At 42.0% G+C, this 26,175-nt stretch overlaps 1 protein-coding gene across 1 annotated transcript in view; it reads left to right on the top strand.

Moving 5' to 3' along the window:
• Positions 1 to 26,175, top strand: part of DNAH11 (dynein axonemal heavy chain 11) — a 2,866,633-nt gene that overhangs the window by 463,028 nt on the left and 2,377,430 nt on the right. The window contains exon 7 of the mRNA XM_069211469.1: positions 21,420 to 21,653. Coding sequence (XP_069067570.1) covers positions 21,420 to 21,653 — 234 coding nt within the window. The remainder of the gene's footprint in view (positions 1 to 21,419; positions 21,654 to 26,175) is intronic.

Below are 26,175 nucleotides of genomic sequence, written 5' to 3'. Positions count from 1 at the left end.
GTGGATTTCTTCCTCTTAGGCTGCCAGCTTCTCCTTTCAGGGTCCCAGGAACTGGATGGGCACCACTTGGCAGAGTAGGAGTCTCTCCAGAGACTCCAGGTGCTGGCAGAGAGAAGTCTTTGCTGTCCCTGAGACTTCAAATAACAGGAGGCAAGCTCTAAATCAAGCCCTTGGAGATCTTCACAAGAAGGAAGGCAACACAAAGTCCAGTCTTTGTCCTCTTACTCTGGCAAAAGCAGCAACGGCAGGATAGCTCCACAAAGCACAGTCACAGGCAGGGCAGCTCTTCTTCCTCAGCTCTTCAGCGCTTCTCCAGGCAGAGGTTCCTCTTGTTTCCAGAAGTGTTCTAAAGTCTGTGGTTTTGGGTGCTCTTCTTATACCCAATTACTCCTTTGAAGCCTACTTCAAAGTAAAGTCTCTTTTGAATGCGAAATCCTGCTTTGCCCAGGTCAGGCCCCAGACACTCACCAGTGGGTTGGAGACTGCATTGTCTGAGGGCAGGCACAGCCCTTTCAGGTGTTAGTGACCACTCCGCCCCTCCCTCCTAGCACAGATGGCTCATCAGGAGTTGCAGGCTACACCTCCACTCCCTTTGTGTCACTGTCTAGTGTCAGTTGCAACCAGCCCAACTGTCAAACTGACCCAGACAGGGAATCCACAAACAGACAGAGTCACAGAAATGGTATAAGCAAGAAAATGCTCAATTTCTAAAAGTGGCATTTTCAAGCACACAATCTTAAAATCAACTTTACTAAAAGATGTATTTTTAAATTGTGAGCTCAGAGACCCCAAAATCCTAATGTCCATCCGCTCCCAAAGGGAATCTACACTTTAATCAGATTTAGAGGTAGCCCCCATGTTAACCTATGCGCGGGACGGGCCTTGCAACAGTGAAAAACAAATTTAGCAATATTTCACTGTCAGGACATATAAAGCGCATTACTATATGCCCTACCTTAACCATACACTGCACCCTGCCCTTGGGGCTACCAAGGGCCTACCCTGGGGTGCCTTACATGTAAGAAAAGGGAAGGTTTAGGCCTGGCAAGTGGGTACACTTGCCAAGTCGAATTTACAGTTGAAACTGCTCACACAAAGACTGCAATGGCAGGTCTGAGACATGATTGCAGAGCTACTTATGTGGGTGGCACAACCTGTGCTGCAGGCCCACTAGCAGCATTTGATTTACAGACCCTGGCACCTCTAGTGCACTGTACTAGGGGCTTACTAATAAATGAGATATGCCAATCATGGATAAGCCAATTACATACACATTTTGTAAAGGAGCACTTGCACTTTAGCACTGGTTAGCAGTGGTAAAGTGCCCAGAGTAACAAAAACCACAATATCAGAGTCCAGCACACATCAACAACCTGGGGAACAGAGGCAAAAAGTTAAGGGAGACCACGCCAAGGATCAAAAGTCTTACAAGTCTCATAAGGGAATGTATAGTCTCATGTAGACCTTGCAACCTCATCTAACCGGTATGGGTACTTCTGCTCTGAAGATTTATATACACAGAAGTAGCCTCAAGATGAACAGAAGGTGGAAGATGATTCAAGACTCATTGGATCAGATATATCCTAAATGTTGTGTAATGACCTTTATAGGCATTGCCTTGTATGTCCAGTTCAGGTCCATATGTGCATGTAAACCTTGACATGGAAGGTTTAAACTCCGGTGCCAGACTATCTCTGTATGTCCAATGCATCCACTTAAGAGCAGGTATAGTATCACATACAGTGTAGTCTCTGTATATTAATATGACTTTCTGTAATGAGGACACCCTCTCATATGTGAAGTAATGCTTCGTATATACATATATAGCCTCCTGTGCTGTGGTGTAGTATAGCCACTAGCATACACTGTCGCCTCATATGGGCACGTACATTCTGGTTTAGAAAGTGCCACCTCCAATTATAGGTGTTAGCTCTAACTAAATTTCCTCAGAACAAGCAAACCTCTGCTAGACCTGGCATTCTTGGGTGGTTCTCCCCTAACTTTTTGTGTTCAACCCTCCTGTTTTGCTGACTGCTCTTGCTGCCTTTAGATCGCTGCACAATTTGTGCTTGTGCTCTCTCATGTAAACATGATCATTTTGGCCTACACCTAACTGGCATATTTATTTTACCTGTAGATCCCCATTAAAAGTCTATGACTTGTATCCATTATCTGTACACTAAATGCTATTAATGGGCCTGACTGACTGATTGTGTCACCCACTTAAGTAGCCCTTTAACATATCTCAGGCCTGCCATTGCAGCTTATGTGTTAAACTGCCGTTTTAACCTGGCAAAATACTTCTTTTGCCAGGCCCATTCCTTCCTTTATAATCCATATGGCACCTCTAGGGTCAGCCTTGAACAGCCCAGAGAGCAAGGTACAGCACATTTTAAAAAGTATGACATATTCCTTTAAGTTTTGCACATCCTAGTAGTGAAAAAAACTCCTAAATGTGTTTTTCACTACTGCAAGGGCTGGCTCTCCCATAGGATAACAGTGGGAATTAACATATTACATTTAATAAACTGCATCTTTCAACAGAGAGCAGATATACAAGTCAAGTTGGTGTCTAAAGAATTGTAATTAAAAGCCCTCCTAATGCTGTAATCAGATTTTTAGCCACAATTCTGAAAATGTCACTTTTAGAAAGTTGGCATGTTTTTGCCCTAACCAATTGATGGCTGATCCTGGGTCACATGGCTAGGTGTAGATGGCAGTTGGTGTTTGTGCATTGCTCCCAGACAATAAGTCAAAGGCAAGCTAGGAGTTGGATGGATGGGCCATTTTGAGTTAACGAGGGGGAGAGGTCACCCACCACAATTGCACAAATCTAAGGTGCAACCTGACTACTCTCAAAAATAATTTGTCACTAGTCTTTTGTGACACCAGACAAGCTGATGCCAGAACAGGGAGGAAGGGGATGCCTGACACCTCAGGGGGGTGGAAACCTCTAGAAGCTTTCTCTACTTCACAGTGGGCACTAGGTATAAATATTGGCCCTTTTCCCCAACTCCAGTACACTTCTGGGCCGTGGACTCTGCAAGGAGGGACTGCTGCTCTGAAGGACTGCTGCCCTCTTGAGTGACTCAAAGGGCTAGTTGGCTGGCCTACTAATCAGAAGCCTCAGAGATAGAACAGGCTTCATTACATTGTATCTCCATAAAGAACAACACATTCCTTCCTTCCTGGAAGATATTTTGTATGTGTCTCTCTCTAAGAAATAGAAAGTCTGCTTAGACAACCCAAGTGAAGAACTACACCATTTCCTCACTCCTGACACACACCCAACCTGTTTTTCTCATGCACCATAAATACCTGTGATATAACAATCACCCAAAATCAGTGATGGACCCTGCACTGGTACAATACATAAAAAATAAAATACAGCTATCCATAAATGAAATAATTTGGTACTTCCACACCAACCCAACACAGGCTGTGAAGGAAGACAATCAACAACCAGTTTTGAGGCAGTACTCACCACCTCTACCAGTGCACGCAGTTTAGATTATAATGATCCGGCTGTTCTCCTCAACTTTCTGGAACATAAATATTCAAAATGCTGAATGTTGTGGTCACAATACTACTCACAAAATCAAAAACAGTTGACAAAGTTTTTGACAAATAGTTAATCTGGCCACCATGAAAAGTCTGTGGGCTTGATCTAGATCTTGGCGTTCTTCCCCCCAATCCGCCACAGCTACGGCACAGAAAAGACTTTCAAGTCAACAGTGTTCTGCCCGTTGTATTTAGATGTATTGTGGCTGAGCCGCACAGCGCTATCACAGAGTGCTCTTTCTAGCCGTCAGGCTGGCAGGTTGAAGACCTGCAGGTAGTGTACTGCCGGTGGATTGCTGGTAGAGGGATATCATCGCTGGGCCCGATGGACATCGGACAATGGCAGTGGCTATGGAATACAGGTAAGTCTCACACACACACACACACACACACATGCACACTGTACCTAGCCCATATGTGTACACCTGCATCACTCACGACACAACACACCAATACATACTCATATCCATTGCCACTCCATCACAACATGTACATGCCGCAGACGCACATTGATGTACATCCATGACACAACATAAGCAAACTATTGACATTTCACACAGCCAAAACAACCAACTCTACACACTCATCTACACAAACACACTCACACAAAGGCAAAACTTGACACATCACAACTGACACACAACAACACATATGAATGTTGAACACAGCAACTCAACACAACATACACAACAGCAAACTCATATGCAAGTGGCACACATAGTCACACAACCACATCACCCACTCCAGCTTCCTCCACCTCAACCAGCCAATTGCATCGCCCACAAGCATACACAAACTGACTCACATACACAACTGGAAGCACAACATCACAGTTACAAGTGTGATTGTACTGTCATCATGGTACCAACTTTCATTTGGCAATGAATATTAACACCAAAATGACAGTAGTATATGTGTATGATATGTGTGATTTCTCTATCAATGTCTGACCCAATTATGGCCCCGACATATGCATGTCACAGTAATAAAAAAAAAAAAAAAGAATGTGACATGTTTATGACTGCAGTCGTCCTGAGCTCATATGCGGTGCCCACACAATGCACACAGGCAATAAAGGTTCAATACCTTCCAGTCCAGCAATGGTGGGGGATGTTTTCCCTGTGGTCCAGTGGCATCCGCGACTAAAGGTGTTGTCCAGTCATGTCCAGTCACAAATGGAAGTAGAAACTGGAAAAATGTATGTTTTCACCCCTTTTCTGCCTCAAACTGGCAATTCTGATGTGGAGGTCAGATCGCCACCGATGGGTTGGTGGTAAGACACATCCAAATCTTCATGGTGGTAAGGGTGGTTGAAGTCAAGCCATCAGCCACTATTTCCTATGGCACCGTCAACGTGTATGGGAATTCTTGGTGGGGTTGTCGGGACTCAGGTGAGCTTTTGCCTTTGGGATTGCCAACATCTAAATTGGGAGAGCAGACTGCCAAGATAGTAAATGGGCTCTCAGTTAGAAAACAGGCTGCAGGACCTTTACTACCAAGATCTAAATCAGGCCCTGAGTCAGAACTCTGATGATGATAATAAAAAGCCAGGCTGAACCCATTTTGTTTTTATTATTGATTTTCTTTTTAAAGTATATTCTACCCATGAGGAAATACCATAGAACAGTTCAAAAGACAAAATAATCATGCTTGTCTTCACATAAACCAAATCTGACCACTATAGTATCAGAGTAGAATATTCTGGGAAACTAAAGGGTCTTAGGTGCTGAAGGATAATCTGTCACCTCCAAATATGTTGGTTTTCAAACTTTATTTATTGGTGGTTGTAGACAGTACAGTGCAAACACATGATGACAAGCAGAACAGCACAGTATTTATTCATCTATCAAGCAGGTCCACTTGATCCATGATTGTTAGAAGATGGGTTACTTGTTGACTGGGGTGTGAGCCCTGGTGAAGCAGCAACCACAGTCCTTGTCAGGGTAAGGCACAAGCATACCCCAAATTAAACTGTAGTCAACCCATTGTTAGCTTGGCACAAGGCAGTCAGGTTATCTTAGAGGCAATGTATACAATATTTTTGCAACACTTCAAACAGTAAAACAGTTAAACACACAACCACACATAAAGATCCCACATCAGGCTAGAAAAATAGAGCAACATGTAATAAATAAAACAAGATCAAAATGATAAAAATACAATTGGTAGAACCAGACTATAAAATAGTGCCTAAAAGCAGAAAGCTCCATCCCTGGTATCACTGGACCAGGTCAAATTAGTCCTACTGAAGGTATGCCTCCGCTTTTGACCCAAGAGTTCTGCTCACGTTGTGGGAGTTGCAGAGAGCAAGGAGAGTGTTGTGGACGGTGTTCGGCATAATGCGAAGAGCAGGCCAGGTATCTCAGGCAGGTGGGCTGATGCTTCATGGTGGGAGTCTTCCGTGGGCAAGTTATGCTTGCTATATGAAAAGGTGGGTTGGTGGCAGCTTACGCTGAATTTCTGTGCAAGCTGTGGTTCCTGTGTGACAGGCCCAATTGTGGTCACGAGGAGCGCAAAAGCTTGATTTCAAAGGTTTGTTAGCCACAACAAGGGCCCAGGACCTGAGAAGCACCACTTGCAGGTCAGGAACTCACTGCAGATGGGTCTAGGTGCGGGTTCAGATCAGGAGGCCAGCAGACTAGCCTTTTGAGGCATTCTGCGATTCTAGGCAGCAGGTCAGCACAACAGGGCAGTAGACCCTTTAGAGCAGCAGTTCAGCTGAGTGGCAGTCCTTGTAGCAGCACAGCAGACCTTTTTCCTGGCAGAGTATCTACAGGTCCAGAAGTGTATTGAAGGGTTGGTGTTTGAAGTCCTTCTTTTATACACAGAAGTGGGAAGAAGCTTTTAGAGGCATGCCTTTGAAGTACATAGAGGCTCTGCCTTTTTGGCCCTGACTCCACACTATCTACAGGGGGTATGCACCCCCTTGTGTGGAGTCCACACTAACTACAAGGGGTATGCACCCCCTTGTGTGGAGACAGGACACAGCCTACTCAAGTGCCAGTGGGGCTGAATCAGCTCCTTCCACCTATCGTGCCAGTGATAGCCCATCCAGTCACACCTAAGCTCTCCAGTTTGTGTGGCTGTCTAGGAAAAATACACAAAGCCTAACTGTCAGCTACACCCAGTCATGTGACCTAGGTATAGGCTATAGGCACTAAATGGCTAAGGCAGGAAAACAGTACCTTTCTAAAAGTGCCATTTTCAGATGTACAATTTAAAATCAGATTTTACCGTGTTAGGATTTAAAATTGTGATTCCAGATACACCAAACATGACCCAGTTATCTCTTGGCATTTGGAAATTACACATATAAAATGTAATAAAGCAACTCCAATGTTGTCCTATTGGAGAGATAGGTCCTGCAGCAGTGAAAAATGAATTGTAAGAGTTTTTCACTACCCAGACATGTACAGCTAATAAGTACATGTCCCACTATTTAAATAAATTGCACCATGCCTTCTGGGCTGCTAAGAGCCTACCCTGGGGGTGACTGGTATGCATTAAAAAGGAGGGTTTGGGCCAGGTGAAAGGTTTACTTTGCCAGGTCAAAATACATTTTTTAAAACTGCATACACAGGCTGCACTGGCAGCCCTGAAACATATTTATAGGGCTTTGTAAGTGATTGGCACAATCAGTTCAGCAGTCCTACTAGTAGCATTTAATTTACAGGCAGTGGACACAGGTAGTGCCACTTTACTAAGGACTTCCAAGTTAATTAAACATGCCAATTGGGTAGAAGTCAATGTTACAACATTTTAAACAGAGAGCACTTTAGCACTGGTTGGAAGTCATAAAGGGTCCTAAAGCCAACAGAAACAAATTCGGCAAAAAGTCTGGGGATGACCTTGCAGAAAGGGCCAAGTCCAACAATGATAAACAGCTAAAACATAAATTATGGTGCCAATAGTCTGAACGTTACAAAACTATGTAGGTGGAACCATAGGCAGCTGAACAATTCACATAAGAGTAGCACCAGTCGTAGCCTCAAATATTTCAACAAATAACTATAACGTAACTGTAGGCATTCAGTCCGTGGTAAACTATTGTTTTTCCATTTTGTTTTTCCTCTCACCATACCTCTGTGTGCATTTTGGTGGCAGCGGGGGTTAGGTAACAGCCATCCCCTGCCAGGTCTGTCCAAGCCTTGACCATTGAGAAACAGGAGCTACAGTTTTTCCCCTTCCACCCTCACAAAGGCTCCCATAATGGATGACAAGTTGTCCACAATTGTGTGGCATTGCAGACTCCTTCTTTCCTCATCCCTTATTGCAGATTCCTCCGTCAGTACCGAGTGCTCAATTGCCGTCTTCCACCTACAGTGAGGCAGTCCTCCCAGAGACCTCCCAGAGGACCCATCGTTCCATGGCCAAGCTGAAAGATCTAGCTCCCATACCTATCATTTTTAAAGTTGGAGAAAGTCCTCAAGGACAGACTTCCATTTTCTGAAGGTCCATCAGGTCTAGTGTGTGCTCCAAGTCCGCTGTCATCTCCCATCAGTATTGTATGATTCCTGGGCAAGACTGGGTCATATGCATAAAGTCAGTGTCTAGTTAATTGCATCTGGGACACTTTTTGTAAGCAGTCTCCTGTAGCACATTGAGCTGTTGTGGGGTGAGTTATGTCATATGTCGAAAGTTGAATTGGGTTTAACAGTATCTTTTATTGCATGATGCATTATTGACATGCTCCAGCACTCCGGCTCATTCCTTATTATGTATGTCTTGGTTTATTGCAGTTTACCATCACTGTTGAAGCAGCGTGAAGTCTGTGTGGGCCTGAAATATAGCCAGTTTATAAAGTCTGGAAACTAACCGGCAGCCATTACCAAAGATGAGGATAATTTGTAATACTTAGTGCTTTAACACTTCAGCCTGGCCAGTCTGCCACGATGCTTCTTTTACCCTGGTAACTACCACATACATTAGAAACTGTGAGAAGGACAGACCAGTATCTGCCATACATCCGTCTAGTGGTCTCAGTCTGCCCTCATCAAAGCTGTTGCTCACCATAAGTAGATCTGCAGTGGAGCAGGCACGAAGCCTTTAGGCTGTGAGGTAGCCACTTCAGAGTGTTGGGAGGCCTAACAATGGTAATGCTGGGGAATATGGCCAGGAGTGATCCACAAGTCTGGTGTATTTCCCCTCAACAGCCCAAGATTATAAAAAGTAGTTTAGGGAGTGGGACCAATTCAGGACTCTCTCCCCAAAGTGACAGATATCAATGTTCCCTCCCCTGGTGGAATACTGTAACAACCCGGTTCTTCATGGTAGAGGCCAGCCATTGCACCTGTGCCATAATACAGTACAGCTCAAAGTTTGGGACACCCAAACTTGTGTTGGACATTGGAGAGTGTGCAGGAATGTCCTACACCTTTCTCCATCACATACCAGCAAAGATATCAAAGTGTCCAGGGATCTCAACCAGGATCTGGGTATTCAGAGTGGGAGGTTCACAAAGAAGTGTTATACCCTGGGTAAGAAAATCATTTTAGTGAGCACTATTCCTACCATTAATGAGAGCTGCAGTGGGTGCCGGATTACCACACTACCTCTCAAAGAGTGAAGCACCCCATTCAGGTTACCCTCTTGACTCTCTACATCTTTGTGGTAGATTTTGACCCCATGGTACTGGAATGTCTGAGGCTGCCATCTGCAGAGATTTCACTACATTGTCTACACACCGAGAAGGCACATCTCTTCTCCCAGTTTGTGTGAGGGTCCATGCCTCTCCCAAAAGGTGCAGCACAGAGGCCCCCAGGGTATGCCTGTCTCTGCATCTCACAGAAATAAAAGCATATCACCTGCGTACAAGGAGAAGTTGTGTTCCATTTCCTACAGTGGTATACCCCTACCACTCCGGATGATACAAGCAAAAGGCACAATGGCCGGTGGAAATAACAGAGACGGGGGCAGAGGACATCCTTGAATTGTGCCCATTCAAATCTCACATGACTCCAAGATATTTTGCTCCATTTTCACCCTTGCTGGTGCCCTGTTGTATAGCAGTGTGATCCATGTATCCCATTCTATCCTAGGTTCATGCATTCCATTGCAGCTTGCATGTACCACCACTGTAGAGTATTGAAGGTCTTACGTAGGTCTGTTGAGCGAATGGGATGTGTTGTGGAATAAAACCATTTTAGTCAGAAGATATATCAGCAGGTGTAGGTAGGCTCTAGGCAGCTGGCCAGGATTTTATTGAGTATCTTATAGTCAGTAGTCATCATTGACAAACGGCGATAAAAGGAGGGTTTTTACGGCTTTGGTAGCGATGTCAGTAGAGCCCCTTGGCAGGGGAAGGCAGGGTGCCCGTCTCCCAGGTATCTTTGCACAGCTCTGCCAGGTGAGGTTTAAAGAGAGGGGCAAACGTCTGGTAAAACTCCGCTGGTTGGCCATCCACTCCAGACATCTTTCCAGTGGCCAGATCCTTAATTATATCTCCAATTTCTTGTTCTGTAAATGATTGTCTGAGCGCTTGTTGGACATCATTTGGGAGTCTTGGGAGGGTTACCTCCTTCAGGAATCTGTTGATTGCTTCATCCTCAGCCAGACTGGTGCCACAATATATGTCTCTGTAGTTCGGTAATAACGTGTCAGTCTGCGTGTGCTTTAGCATGCCATCATATGCGTGGAGTGCCCACACCATGTATGTGTGGGTGTCTGGAGTGATGAGTCAAGTTAGAAGTCTCCCCACTCTGCCCCGTCAGTATGTTTCTTATCTATGTATGGTCTGTATGAGAAGAGGAAAATCTGTTAAGATCCTATGGTATCTCTAACAGCCTTTAGTAAGGAAATCTACAATGCACGTGGTACAGGTATAGGACAACTAACAAGATATACCACATAAAACAAAATGAAACATGTTTATTAAAACTCTTCAATATAGTGAAAATAATATAAACCAGCCCCCATACGACTAACTACAAGCACTCACTTTTCATATCACCTTACAGACAACCCACACATACTCTTCCCATCATAAAAACATGTATTGAAAAAAACAACATAAAGTTTTCCAACTGTCCTCTAGCACATATAAATAATCCAATGTTCGTTGATTGTGATCGCATCCTTTATCATACGATATGCATCCAACTTTGTTTGATTCAACCAAAGTAACTTCAACACTATCAAGATGGATATAGTTTGATTCTTTATACTCTGTATATGTACTGGAGAAAAGAAACATATGTTGCTTCTTGTTGAATCTCACTTCTTGCTTGCCCTCGACGTGCATTTCAGGGCACATGTGCCTTATTCAGGAGAGACACCCAATGCTATTCTAAAATCAAAAAGCCTAATTTATTGACCTACCTGTACCAAACAATATACTCTAAGAAAAACATGAAATCTCCAATCATGCTATGCTAGCTTCTTCTACAATATCTCCCTCCGTATATAGGGAAAATTAAATGGTTCCAAACAAACTTTTAACAAACACCACCATTTCAAAAACATGCTTTAACCAGAAACACCACAGTTAACCAAGGTGGATCAAAAACTCACATAGCATCCATCCCAAAGACATGACCACCATGTGATAGTAACCTCTCCAATCTAAAAATAATGAAGCTGAATAGTTCATAAAAACAAAAAGCATAAAAGTAATTATATCTTGTGGCACTAAACATGCATATTTAAGACGTTACCACCATGCTTAAACAGAAAGAAAAATCAGCAGCTTCCTAGATTGTGGCCAAATTGGTATTACTGGTCTTTGCTATGCATATCACAACTCAGAAGGAAACGCGGCGGGCATCTTAAAATACTCAAAAGGTTAAAAACACCTATACAAAAAAAAGATAAATTTCCAAATTGCGCAGCTTATCGGTTCCCGGAAGAAATCCCTGGAAAACTGCCTTGAAAGACCCTATTCAGAAGCGTTCAAACAAATGGCATGTTCCCAGGGTATTTCATTGTTTAAACCCTGTTCATGTGTTTTTAAATCCAAAACACTTTTTTTCTTTTTACGAACTGCATCAGTATCTATCCCAGATTTCACATCAGTTTTCTCCAGAATTAGCCATCTAACGTCCTCAGGTGTATGGTTATGTTCCACAAAATATTTGATCAGGCTCATTCAGCACTTCTTGTTGGAGCCTCTATGTGGGGATTGGGGTAACCTCTTCCTCCAGCCAAAGAGCATCAGAAGGTGGTTGTGGTGAGAGAAAGTGCAGGCTAAGTACTCCATCTGGGAAGTCATCCCTTCTACTGTTAAAGAGACGAGTATCTTTTTTCAGTCTGACATGCAAATCATGCACTAGGGAGTAAAATAAGTACTCCAATGTGTGGCTGTACCTGTATCTCCAGAGCTTTAAGAGGTCCCAGTTCTCTGTCCATTTCCAGAAGTAGTTGGCCAACCTCTGGGTCAGGGAGTCGAGTAGTGAAGGGGTGGACCGATCAAACTGAACGTCTCCCACTCAGTTAAAGTCTACACCTAATATTCTGACCACAGATGTGAAGGTGCTCAGCAGCATTGCTAAGGACTCAAGGAACAAAGTCTGGTGAATACTGGGGGCATGTACACTACCTAACTCTATGGGTCTCCCATCTAAGGTCCCCTTAATTAACACTCCGCCTTCTTTTTCTGTATGCTGTGACAAGCAGCTAAATGAAACACCTGCCTGTATCCATGAGTACGCCTGGGACGGAGCAGGAGTAACTAGCTGCAAAAGCCTGCACCCTTCATCTCTTGTGTATCTGTCTCAGACACTGCTAAGTGAGATTCTTGGAGTCAGGCAAAGTCGACACCTTTTTCAGTTGGGAGTATATCTGATGGTGTTTGTGAGAAGAATACATACCTCTAACATTCCACATAAGGATGCTATAGTTTTGTACCGAGGATGCTATAGCGGGGGATTGTACAGTCAGTAGGGTTCTGCCAGCCAGCCCTGGCCCATGGCCCGTGAGATAGGACATTGGATTCTGCTTTGCATGTGTAGGGGACCTTTGTACACTGATCTGAGCATTGTATGCCTTCTAAACATGAACAGACAATCCCAGCTTCTGCCAACGAGGTCACACCGATAACAGTCAAGTGCCCAAATACCAATAGCCTGCATACCACAGTGCACCAATAGCAAAGATGCTCGAGGGCCCTCACGAGGAGTGGCTGATCTCCATGTTTCTACATATGCATAGGCCACCTGGTTCTCACCATCCCAGTTTTTAGCACAACTTGTAAAGCCCCATGTTGTCTGTGATAGAGATTGAAGATCTGGTTAGGGAGGTCCACAAACTGTCCCATCTCCTCAGGGCCCCAGCCAGCAATGACAAAGGGCAGCAGCAAGTAATGTCAGATCATCAGCTGTGCATGGGGTCAGGAGTGGGCCTAGGGTGGCCTCCTCCATGGTCGGGTCTGAGCCATTGTTGGCACGGGATGAGTTTGAGAGGTGATTTCTTGATGGTGTGCAGACCAGACTTATATGTCTCAAAGCCTCCAGAGCAGCCTCTGTGAAGATCCATCTGCTCCATGGTCAGGCACCCCCCTTCGAATGTGCGCATTGGTGTTGCTTACATTTCAGTGATTGGGCAGGTGACAAGGGGGAGCACTTTAAGGACCATTTCAGTGTCTCTTAATCCAGTTCTACATGTCTGCTGGTGTGTCAAAGTGTGAACGGTCGTCTATCTAAAGGTGGGTGAGAAACAGCACCATATACCGGAGACCCAGCTCCTGGAATGCACATTTAGCTTCCATAAATAAGATTTTCTTCTGCTGGACCCCCGTGTGTAATCCAGAAAGATGGTGATTGTGTTATTATTGCAAGGGGCCAGTTGATCGTGCTGCAGGCAGTAGGGTGCCTCTTGAGTAGTCTGGCTACCACAGGGCATGGTGGCATTCCTGGTGGCAGGGATCTCACTGACATGTGGTGTGCTGTCTCCAGAATTAATAATTTAGAGAAGCCCTGCGGGGCCATCTCAGGTGGGAGCCATGTTTTGAGATAGTTCACTATGTCGTTGCCCTCTACCTCTTTGGGGAAGCCCACCCCTAGGACATTATTGCATCTGATGTGGCCTTCTGTGTCTTCTTCTCTTTGATCAAGCAGTCTGACTTATTTGGTAAGGGACACAACCTGTCATTGTAATTCATCTACAGTTGGGTTAGTAGTGTGGAGGGCAGTTTCCCTGGACTTCATTTTGCCCATGAGCTTGTGGTTGACCACCATACAAGATGGTCATGTCTATCACTATTCTGGCCTCCATTGTCTTCCCGGGTGGCATTAATGGGGTCTAGAATGCTTGTTGGGAGCATCACTCCATACATGGGGCCCTCCTCATCTAGTTGTGTCTCCCCCACGTAAGGTGGTGTGGTGTCTAGGACTGAATGAGTCCCTGGTCGATCTAGTGTGACCCAGGCTGCAACTTAAGTAGGAGTGCACCCTGGATGAGTGCTTCAGTGGTGAGCTTTGGGTACACCGGCCTGCTCCTGATCACAGCAGCCTCTTGGTCAAGAAGTGTCCAGCATCGAGGTTGTCACCACAGTACTTATGCACACAGTTTGAGCAGTAGTATTCGAGTGAAGTCCACCAGAGCCCATTGGAGTGACCAGTAAGCTCTCAGTGTCAGTTCCCAGGTCAGGGCTCCTGGAGTGTTGACCCTGGTGTCTTTATCTGCTAATCAAAAAGAAGAGGGACTGGGAGGATTACTACTATCCATTGTACAGTCTCCCGAAGTGTAAATGTACAATCTAGCCAGATAGACTGTTCTGAAAATAATATGCCTCAAAACTTAGTTGTCAAGAACACATTGGTCAACCAAAGCATTAGCTTGTAAGGAGCAAGTGCCTTCACCCACCGTTAGGTGGCATGCTTCATCATTGAGCGTTGTTCCTCATCTGGCCAGCCCTACAATGCTTGATGGGCCCTGTGAGAGGGCTGTTTGCCAGAGATCTTTTCTGTAGGTGTCAGCCAACTTCAGGCATATCATTTCTGCTTGAGTGTGGGGGGGGAGTGAGAATGTTTGGAAAAATTGATTAAAACTAGCTGTAGGTACCGATACTATCACTTTACTATAAGCAGTAGGACTTATGCCAAGATTAAAAACTAACCGGGGACAAACATCAGAAATAATGATCCACGAATCCCCAAAGACTGTGGGCCTTATTTATACTTTTTGGTGCAAAACTGCACTAACGCAGTTTTGCACTAAAAAAATTTGCACTGGCTTGCACCATTTTTTTGCACCAGCTGGGCACCATATTTATGGAATGGTGCAAGCCAGTGCAAAGGGTAGGCTGGCGTAAAAAGAAATGACTAGGTAGGTTTAGAGTCAAAATAAATGACTCTAACCAGATTAGCGTAATTTTTTTATGCTAAGGGGCATATTTATACTCCATTTGCACTAAATTAGCGTCATTTCTTTTACTCTAATTCGGTGCAAAACTAACTCCATATTTATACTTTGGTGCTAGACCCGTCTAGTGCCAAATATATGGAGTTAAAGTCATTTTTTGGAGGTGGAAACCTACCTTGCCTTAATGAGATGCAAGGTAGGCGTTCCTGTGCAAAAAATGACTCTATGGCCTTAAAGCTATATTTATACTCCCATGCAAAAATGGTGCAAGGGAGGGAGGAGGGGTAAAAAAAAAATTCAACGCCTGGGTCAGGGCAGGCATTGAGGGACCTGTGGGCCTATTCCAGGGGCACCCACATTAGAGGGACTGCGGAGGATGGGGGACCCCGTCCCGGTAAGTACAGGTAAGATTGCATTTTATTTTTTAAAGTGCCATGGGGGCCCTGCAATGGGCCCCCATACATGGAACAGGGTGCAGTGGCCATGCCCAGGGGACCCTTGTCCTCAGTGCTGGCCATAGGGGTGGTGGGCATTACTCCTGCCTTTTCTAAGGCAGGAGCCATGTGGCATGGTAGGTTTAGCACCATAAAATGACGCTAATCTGGTTAGAGTCATTTTTTTTTTACTCTAACCAGCCTAGAGTCATTTTTTGGTGCTAAACCCTCTTCTTCTATACTGCCAGCACCACCCGACTAAAGTCATTTTTTTTTTTCTTTTTTACTCTAGCCTACCCTTTGCACCGGCTTGCACCATTCCATGAATATGGTGCCTGGCTGGTGCACAGAAATGGTGCAAGCCGGTGCTAAACTTTTTGGTGCAAAACTGAATTAGTTCAGTTTTGCAGCAAAAAGTATAAATAAGGGGCAATATTTTGTAAGTTTGCGCCACAATTGCATCAAAAAATCACGTTAATGCGGCACAAAAAAAGTATAAATCAGGACCTTGGTGCTAGCACCAAAGTATAAATATGGAGTTAGTTTTGCACCGAATTAGAGTTAAAAAAAAATGACGCTAATTCGGTGCAAACAGAGTATAAAAAGCCAGAGAGTATAAATATGCCCCTAAATATGGCGTTAAGGCCATAGTCATTTTTTGCACGGGAACGTCTACCTTGCATCTCATTAAGGCAAGGTAGGTCTCCACTTTGAAAAAATGACTTGAACTCCATAAATTTGGTGCTAGAAGGGCCTAGCACCAAAGTATAAATATGGAGTTAGTTTTTCACCGAATTGAAGTAAAAAAAATGACACTAATTCGGTGCAAACAGAGTTTAAATATGTCCCTGTGTGTATGAATCCTACACCACCAGAATAAGGTCTACATGTTTTATGCCTTTGTCAATCCCTATGGATCTAACGGTGTTTCTTCAGGACCATTGGAAAAAAAGTATTGCTTATTGGAAGAGAGATGGCTATTGTGACAAGTGTGCCTACATCTTACTGTATCTTACATTGATGGGTGTATGTACTTCCTTTACTGGTGACCTGTAATAAAAGCAAGAAAAAAACAAATCGTATTGGTAAATGTCAAGAAATATATTGACTGTGTATGATGTTTGTGTCTTCATACACATACCTGTGGAGCAAACAACTGAGTGAGCATGCCTAAGTGCCAGGTGAAAAATACAAGATATAACTTCCAATGGTCTAAAACAATCTAACACTCCCATAGTCTGGATAGGGCCCCCTATGGTGGTCTGAGCTGAGCAGCTCCTACAAATCTAATGACAAATGTAATGCAAATAACTATAGTGTGAATATCTGAAATAAGGTATTGCCAATGACCCAGTAGCTGCAAATGCAGACAGTAGTAGAAAACAAAATGGCCAGTGCATGAACACCAAAGATGTACACATATTAGTATACCAACATATTAGGTGTTAGTTCTAAAGCACAGCAGCATTCTTATAAGATATTGGTGTCAAACAATCAACCCCAGTGCCACAAATAAATACTGTAGATAAACAATGCCACTCCTGTACCTGGTGGTAGAAAAATATCACAGCCCCTGTCAAGTAAGTTGAAATCATATTTCTGCAAGGTTACTTAGGTTGAGGTAAAAATGGTGTGAGAAAGCACCAAGGCAGCCTTAGAGCGCTATGCAGTATGCCAACCCTTTCTGCGGGACTAAAAGCTCATTCACCATGTCACTTAACACTTGTGCATGTATAATGTTGATTAATTTAAATGGGTGTAATAGTCAGTAATGAACCCCCCCCATCCAAGAGCTGCATGGAGGGAAGGGCTGTTTAGCCAGAAATATGCCCATTTGGTGGGTGGAACTGTGTGGCGAGGTCGGAAGCAAGGCACTAGGCTGGCGGGACCCCATGCACGTAAAACACCTTGATTAAAAAAAACAGCAGGGAAGCTGTCCTCAGCAAAGAGCCCTTTTGTGGGGCTTGTTGGGCATTGCAGCACTGGCTCAACAAGGAGCAATGCCTGATGATGAAGCATGCCACCTAATGGTGGGTGGGAGAACTTGCTCCTAACAAGCTAATGCTTTGGGTGACTAATATGTTCTCAACGGCTAAGCTTTGAGGCATAATATTTTGGAACAATATACCTGGCTAGATTGTATGTCTTTATCTGCTAGCCAGTAGGCATACTCCTGTGCCTCTGGGCCGGTTGGACTCCTCTGAGGTCCCCCCTCTCTCCACAACCCACAGTGCCTGTGGTGGCCCCCCGAAGGGCCTAAAGACATCAGGGGAGGTGGGCTTGGACCCTCTAATACCACAAACCTCTACAGGTGGGGAGAGATCAGTGCTGCAGTTCGGTGTGGCTCACAGGTTCAGTATGCCAAATCTGCCTCAGTCCCTGACCACCGCAATGCTGTGGGTGGTTGCCACTGGAGTCCAAGAGTCCCAGTGGTCCGACAGGTGGAGCAGGACAGTGAGTCGCTCAAATTGAAGCTCCGTGGGCTGCAGCAGTTGGCCAGGCCCTCTTGGCAATGCCACCTACCTCCATCTTGTCCTCGCCATGAGGATCTGCAGCCTCTATTCCTCGTGCTGTACCCTCACTCCCTGGAGCAGCACAGTCCACCTCCAAGTTCTCACTCCCTCTAAATTGGCCGAGCAAGGCTTAGGAGCTACGGATGGCTGCTGATCTCTGCATGATTTCTTGTATATAGGGCAAAGACAGTCAGAGTGCTCTACTGTGCATCCATTCCTCTGCTCAGCATGGCCACGCCCCCCTGGCACCACCAAATAGTACTCTGAAAATCTGATAAATGCCTTCAGAACAAGCAGCGAAACATTAAATCTCAGAAGATGGAAACATTATCCTACTTACTGATCAAACCTGAGTGACCAAAGAACATTTTTGCCATTTGTATTACAGAACTTTGAACAAGTATGCGCAACAATCAATAAGCTGAAAGCTTTGGACATCTTAGCTTAGCCTTGTTTAGCTGCTATAATTAAGACCACCTCTATATGGGTAACTCTGTTATAACAAGAGTAAACATTATTCTGTCTAACAAGGATGGATTCCAAATCCGATTAACTAAACAATCTGTCCACTGCAAAAGAAAATACCAAATAGACCTATTGAACTATCAAACTATAGATCTTTTTCTATATGGCTCTTCATTAACAAATTGATGGAAGGTGAGGTAGTGTGCCAGCTGCAGGAGTCTGAGAAAGCTATCAATGTGTTTTATGACTCTCCAGTTTCAGACTGAGGAGGGACTGAGAACCAGCATTGTTTACATTAGCAGACATCTGTTTGGAGCATCTAGTGGGAACATTAAAATGAGAGTGAAATCTGTTTCATGCAGGATATCACAATCATCTCTATTGTTGCCTCTCCTCTGCAACGTATATGTGTTACTGCTGGCTCTTGTAAATTTTCAACATAATATAAAATTCCAAATCAATGCCCAGCTCGGCAGCCACAAAAATATAAGCAGATACCTAAAAGACGAATAACTTTGCACAAGAGAAAGTCACAGCTGCCTAAATGCCCCAAAACAAAAATTCTCAGACAATATGCAGACAACGTCGTACTTTACAAGTGGGTGGGTGATTTAGGAGCTAGCCGAAGATGCCAAAAGAGTTTAAGTGGGGTTCAACACATATCTATGCTTCAAAATCTCAACTACAGTTAAAGACATCAACCTTCATTTCCAGGTTATAGGAAGGATCTTCCAGCAGTTATAGTTACTTCAAAGCTTTGATATGATTTATTCAATGCCTTCATAAGAACTAGACTGCATTAGTACAATATTATCTGTGTAAGGGATCCAAAGAAAGAGTTAATGAAATTAGAGGGCTGCACTCTAGTTCAACTTTAAGAATCAGAGATGTATGCTGATATTGCTTGGGGGCATCCTATATATTAAGGAACAGTGAGCCAATCTATCTAGCCCACCATCAACTTCTTCCTCTCTAGGTGAAATATGTGAATGGACTTTTATCAGCACACATGTAGAACCTGAACCTTGTGAATAAGGTAAGCTATGTCACTGATTTGTGCTTCTGTAGATGTTAGAAACCTATGGTAAAGTTACTGTTCTTGAACAAAATGGTAAGAGTAAAGGGTTAACACCAGATACCACAGCTGCCATAGCACCTGGACCCACTGGCTATATTTACAGCTAAAGATGGGCAAATGTCCCTTTAGAGTATATATGGCTCACCGTTTGGTAGTGTGCCCAGGCTTTTAACTTAAAATAATTTCACAAGATGTCATGGTGGATGCAGAAAGCAAAATGAACAATTGTGAATAGCTCAGGAGATAGAGTGGGATCCTAGCCTAAATGAGTGGAACTCCTGCTCCCCCAAAGCTGCCGTTTGTAGAGGTGTGTGAAACAAAGTATTTCAACCAGCAGTGGCTTAGCTCGTTCAGTTGTCACAAACTTCTGACCATAGAGCCAATCCACCACATGGCTGAAATGAGTCCTCTTGCTTGGCTTCGCCTTTTTAAAGACTGTTTTAGCAGGAAATTGGTGACGCCACTTCCTGTTCAGATGGATAATGGAAAACCACCCTTTCAAGGCACCACATAATGGTGACCCAGCATGCCTCATCAATCATGTATGCTTTCACATACCTTCCAGACACCCTCACTTGTCCATACTCCTACTTGCACACATCCCACACGTGGAAAATCAGATCTGGTGGTTGAGCCTTCTCCTACATCCCTCCTAAAGTGTGGGATAACCTCCTGCTATACATAAGACCCTCCTCCTCCTCACTTCTTGAATTCTGCAAGAAGCTGAAGACTTGGCTTTTCGAGTAGTTCTAATTGGCCCTAGGTTTGGCTAGAGTCTCATCTGCTCTGTGCCAGGATACTCTTCCAGGCGATGACACACCCTATAAATCTGTGTAACATTTCATACTGCACACAGCAATTGATTCCTCCTATTTATCAGTTTTCTGCTCACGCAATGAAATAGTCATTATACTTAGAAAACCCCTTACATGACCACTGAAATTAGACTGTGTTCAAAACATAATGAATTGTCCCTACTTTCTTCTAAATACTTTAATCTGCTTTGCATATAGGTTTTTGGTGATCTTGTAAAAAGGCTTTTACCACTGAGCTGATCCAGCCCCTGGAGAAGCCAAACATTTCTCCCTAAGTGTTGATCTTGTTAATCTCATCAGATAGACTGGCACCAGGATTCCAGTCACAAATGTGATAGGCATAAACATCAAGTTGCCCAAATAACAGGGATATCAAAGAAACATGATGCACCTTTGACCTCGATTAACATTAGAGGGGATGATACCTTTTCATACCTTTAGCCCTTCAACATCCCTCTACTTGATTCTGAAGAGAAAATGGTAGAAGGGATTTGTAGAATGAAATATACAATAAGTAATCTTCAAACCCATTTTACTTTTTATTACTGCCTTCATGACTGCGAAGGTCAAGGATAGAAAGTGCAATGCCAGAATTAATGCCCATACTGGTAAAACACAATTCCTACCAAATTGCTCTAGGGATGAATAAGACCTGTTCTGGAGACCACCTTGCAATTCCTCATAATGACATATTACCTACTGCTACAAAATAATTCATATTGTAGTACAGCTTCTGGCACATTTACTGAACCCTAGATTTTCTGATTTGTTCAGTCTTCTGGCACTCAGTACGTCAATCTGGACTATTCTTGAATTGGACCAACTGTCTAAATATATATGGTGTCTTATGGAAAACCAACTAGCACTAGTATAGAGGAATCAAGACTTGGCTTTCTTAGGGCATTTTGGGCACCCAACAGATGAAGTTGGGAAAGGTCTGGGAACTTAGGCAACTCATGCTGAGTGATACTCATTAGTAGCATACTATGAGATACTCAAGGGAAATACTACTGCATCCATTCAAATGCATTTCCATTTTCTAGAAACTGCAGACATTTACTTTAGCACACATCTACATTGAATGGTGTTTCAGTACTCAAAGCTATTGTATTCAATATGATTTTCTAAACAAGTGAAGAAGTATGTAGATTGAAATAATGCATTTGTGATGCATCACAATGTCCTTGCTTCAAAGAATAATATTTAAAGATATAAACATTGTCATTTTCAGTTAATGTAATCTTCATTTTATTTCTAGGCTATAACCTACCTGTCTCCTGAAGACATTCTGAAAGGGGAAACTGAAGAAATGTTAGAGAATGTCCAAATCACGGTAAATGTTGTCAAGGCCTTTAAACATTCATTCCTCCTTCATAGAGAGAAACTGGCAAAGTACTTCATCAACGGCAACACATTTAGACCGTGGGACTTCCCATCACATATGGTGTTTGCGAGGCTTGACAGGTTTCTTGGACAACTGCTTAAGATTGAGGTATTTATCACACTGTATGATTTTATAATTTCAATATAAATATAATGGAAGGCAACTAATGTCGCCACATGTCCTGACGGAGAATGTAATGAGACAAATATTCACTGTCAATTCACAGCTGCCACGTTTTCAGTATGAATATATGTGACATTTCTATGTTCGTAGGGTGCTTAAGTGGGACATTTACATCCCTTGTGTTACACTTTGAGTGAAATTTTTTTGGTAGCTGTTGTAAAAGACCATATGTGCATTCAAAAACTATACTGGGAATAGTAATGAAGAATAAATAAATATATATATATATATATATATATATAACACTCGCCAGTAGGTAATTATAGCTAGGACCTAGCCTCTATAGAAAAAGTGTTTCTTGTTTTACCAATAATTTAGGAGCCATTTGACGAATCTTCACAAAAGGTTTGAAACCAGTTTGCCATTCACTTCAGCTGTTGTCTTGAAATAACTTGAGTGAATCATCAAGCTGAGTCCAAGAAAAGAGATGGGGGGGCAAAATGCATTTTCCCCATGCAATTTCCCATAGAGATTGTGAACACGACTACAGCTGTAACTGCTGGACGGAAATACACCAAATTTGGTAGAAAGGTAGATTTTGGTCCAGAAAGAGCCCATTATGTTACTTGCTGGAAATCTGTTCAGTAGGTTTCGAGAAATAAAGAAATATAGATATCTGGGTGGAGCCTAAGCATGGGTCTCATAGTGAGATTTTATTTTAGGCCAGCAATTCAAGCAGGGAGTGCTGGCAGCCATCTTGGGACCAATATACATTATAACACCTTCTAAATGATCTATAGAGCTGAAAAAAAGAACTGAAGCTTATGTGTAGGGAAAAAATTTACTTTCTGGAATATGTGTGTGTGTGTATATTTATATATATATATATGTGTGTGTGTGTGTATATATATATATATATATATATATATATATATATATATATATATATATATATATATATATATAAATATATACACTTCACCAAATGGTCACACCAACAAATTGTGCGCTCTTGCTGCCGATGCTGATGACAGAGTTAGCAACCATAACTTCTATAATTATTCACCAAGAATGAAGCATCACACTCCAAGAAGTTCCTCTATTTTGCTTTTAATTATTTTATGATTAGTGCCTCCACCACCTGACGCATTTCGACCTAAACAGGTCTTGATCACAGGTAACAACACTATCTCTCCACCACACTTATATAGTCCCTATTATGTGTTTCTAGCAATGGATTCTGAACCATGTAGTATTTCTTGAAAACATTTATCATAAGTATTTCTTATTTTATATTATTAACTTATATTACACCATTCTTTTGTATTCTATTATAGTGTATCCATGTTTTGTGACACTATATCATTTATAACATTTATACATTCTTACCTAAATATATATATTTTTATCTTTTACCAATTTGGCATTTCGTTACAAAACATGGATACTTATAGACTTATACTTATAAACATTATATATATATAGCTAAATTTTCACCATTTTACTGTCAATGTCATATTTCTCTATTTGATCATCATTTGTTCACTAACTTTATGTTTAACACAAATACCTACACTGTTCCAATTCTACATTGTTTCTACATAATATCCAGTATTTGATGTCTTCAGTTTGTTACTATTAAGATGTGGGTGGACAGTACATAAAATCAAACAATATTTAAACAGAATTAATAACCCTTGTGAAAAACATGAATTTTAAACCGAACAGTTCCTATTCTACTAGACATTTGGTTACATTTATTTCTATTCTTTCTCATTGTATGAAATACATTGTTGTTCAAAGTTCATTCATACCGCTGTCTCTTTTAATTTCTTACTGCTGGTTCCCATTATTGTCTATAAATGTACAAAAAGTTCTTCATCTGTATTTAACCCAAATAGAATCTTAGTTTTGAGTTTGATAATATATCTTGATTCCAAATGACGTAATTTTAAGGTCCTATTGCCCCCTCTCTCATTTTCAGGGACATGTGCCGCTCCAAAATATCATTTGTTTCCAATATCTTTCCTGACAATGTTTTTGATGTTTTACCATTGCATAGCTTAAGTCACCATTATTGACTGCCCTGATATGTTCCAATATCCGTTTCTTTAGTTTACAGGCTGTACTCCCTACATACTTTAAACCACATCCACATTTCAGTACATATATTACATGGGTCATTTCACAAGTTATCTTTTTGTCAATCGTAAAGGTTTGACCCATGGTATCTTGAACTGTTTTTCTGTTCTCACCAATTTGACAAGCTTTACACTTCAAACATTTATAAAACCCTGTTACATCCTTCTTTAACCATGTCTGTGGGGCCTGTTCAACAAAATTACTTTTCACCAATTGGTCCTTGATGGTGGGTGCCCTTTTATAAGTAATGTTCAGTCTTTGTCCCACTACATACCTAATATCAGAGTCATTATATATCAAGTTCCAATGTTTCTGCAAGATCTTTGATATCATTGTGTTCTTTATTGTATGACATTATCATCCTTATTGGTTGGTCATCATTCCGCTGCAGCTTTTTTTATTCCTTTTTAGATAAGATGTATTCTCTACATGTGTTCCGTGCTTTCACCTTGCCTGTGTGGATATCCTTTTGATTACACCCCCTCTTTTGGAAGCGATTTTCAACTTTCTCACATTGTTCTATCAAAACATTTTCTTCTGAACAATTGCGTTCAGCTCTTAAAAATTCCCCATAGGGCATACTTTTAATCAGACTTTGTGGGTGAAAGCTTGTACCATGTAAAATGCTGTTAGTAGATGTTTGGTTTTCGGTACATGGTCGTATGTACTGATTGTGTACATAAACCTTAATGTCTAGGAATTATATTTCCTTTTTATTGGTTTATTATAAACTTGAGCCCCAAATCATTATTGTTCAATATTTTAAAGAATTCTTGAAATTCCTTATCTGTTCCTTTACAAATTATGAACAGATCGTCCATGAATCTCAACCACAATGGTATTTTTGCCATGTACTGATTATTTTCCTCTCTCCAGGCTACTTCTCTCTCCCACCATCCCATTGTTAGGTTGGCATAATTTGGAGAAAAGGATACTCCCATTGCTGTCCCCTGTGTTTGGAGGAAAATCTCATGATTAAACATGAAAATATTGCTATTTAGACACATTCTAATCATAGTTACCAACATCTTTGAATGTTGTAGTTCTTGAATATTACGTTGTCTCAAAAATAATCTACAGCCTTGAGACCAACTTCATGTCTAATGGACGTATATAAGGAAACCACATCCACTGTCACTAGCAGGTATTCCTCCTGCCAATTAATGTCTGAAAGTATCCTAAGGAAATCACCTGTATCCTTAATGTATGAGCTCCAGGTTGGAACCAGGGGTGCCAGATAATAGTCAATATCAGATGATAGACCTTCATATAAAGCCCCACAGCTTGAAATAATCGGTCTTCCTGGTGGATCTTGCAGGGTTTTATGTATCCTTGGTAAAATGTAAATTGTAGGTATCACCGGAAATGTATTAATTATGAAATGATACTCATTCTCATTAATCAGCTTGTCATCCTGACATTGTTTCAAAGCACACTCAAGTTGGTTAATTAACTCATCCATAGGATTCTCCTTCAATCTACAATAGTTGTTGTTATCATTCAGTTGTCTGTATGCTTCTCGTTTGTAATCTTCTGCATCCATGATTACTATGTTTCCTCCCTTATCCGCTGGTTTAATTACTATTGTTTTATTCCTTGCCAAATTATCTAGTGCTTGTCTTTCACTCAATGTTAAGTTTTCCTTTCTGCCCTCCTGGTGTTTTATTTTCCTCAATGTATCCAAATCTTTGACCACAAGCTCATGGGAAATATCATTTTTAGTTCCAGGACTTAGAACTGGGCAGAATTTTGAATGTGCTTTTAAAGTAGTATATTGATTTTTATTCATATTTATATCCAATAAATCTAGAATTTCCTTCTCTGAGAATACTTGTTCATCCAGATTATGTATAAAATAATACCATGTCTTTAAGTCTTGATCAATATTCAAGTTTGTTTGTTTCTCTTCTATGAAGCCATCATGGATATTTGTCTTCTCTTTGACAATTTTTTTATTTTTTATTTGAGTTTTCTTACAAATTTATAAATATCAATCCGTAATTCAGTATAATCAAAATGTTTCTCAGGACAAAAAGATAATCCCTCATTAACTAATTTCTTCTCATCTGTTAATTCATGTTTAGACAAATTCACTATTAGATTTTCTTCTTCTATTGTAGTAGCTATTTCTTTTGGCGTTCTCGTAGCTGGTACCTTTTTCCCCCTATTCCCTCTTCTCCCCTTTCTATGTCTTGTTTTCTGATGGGGTTTTTTCTCCAATCTCTTTATCTCGGGGTGCACCGATCGATATATAGTAGTAGAATGCATTGCTAGAAGCACATAATAGGGACTATATAAGTGTGGTGGGGGGATAGTGTTACCTGTGATCAAGACCTGTTTAGGTCGAAACACGTTAGGTGGTGGA

The sequence above is a fragment of the Pleurodeles waltl genome, chromosome 10 (genome assembly GCF_031143425.1).
Source record: "Pleurodeles waltl isolate 20211129_DDA chromosome 10, aPleWal1.hap1.20221129, whole genome shotgun sequence".
Classification (NCBI taxonomy): Eukaryota; Metazoa; Chordata; class Amphibia; order Caudata; family Salamandridae; genus Pleurodeles; species Pleurodeles waltl.
Note: the sequence above shows the minus strand (reverse complement) of the source record. Positions and strands in the feature narration are given on the sequence as shown.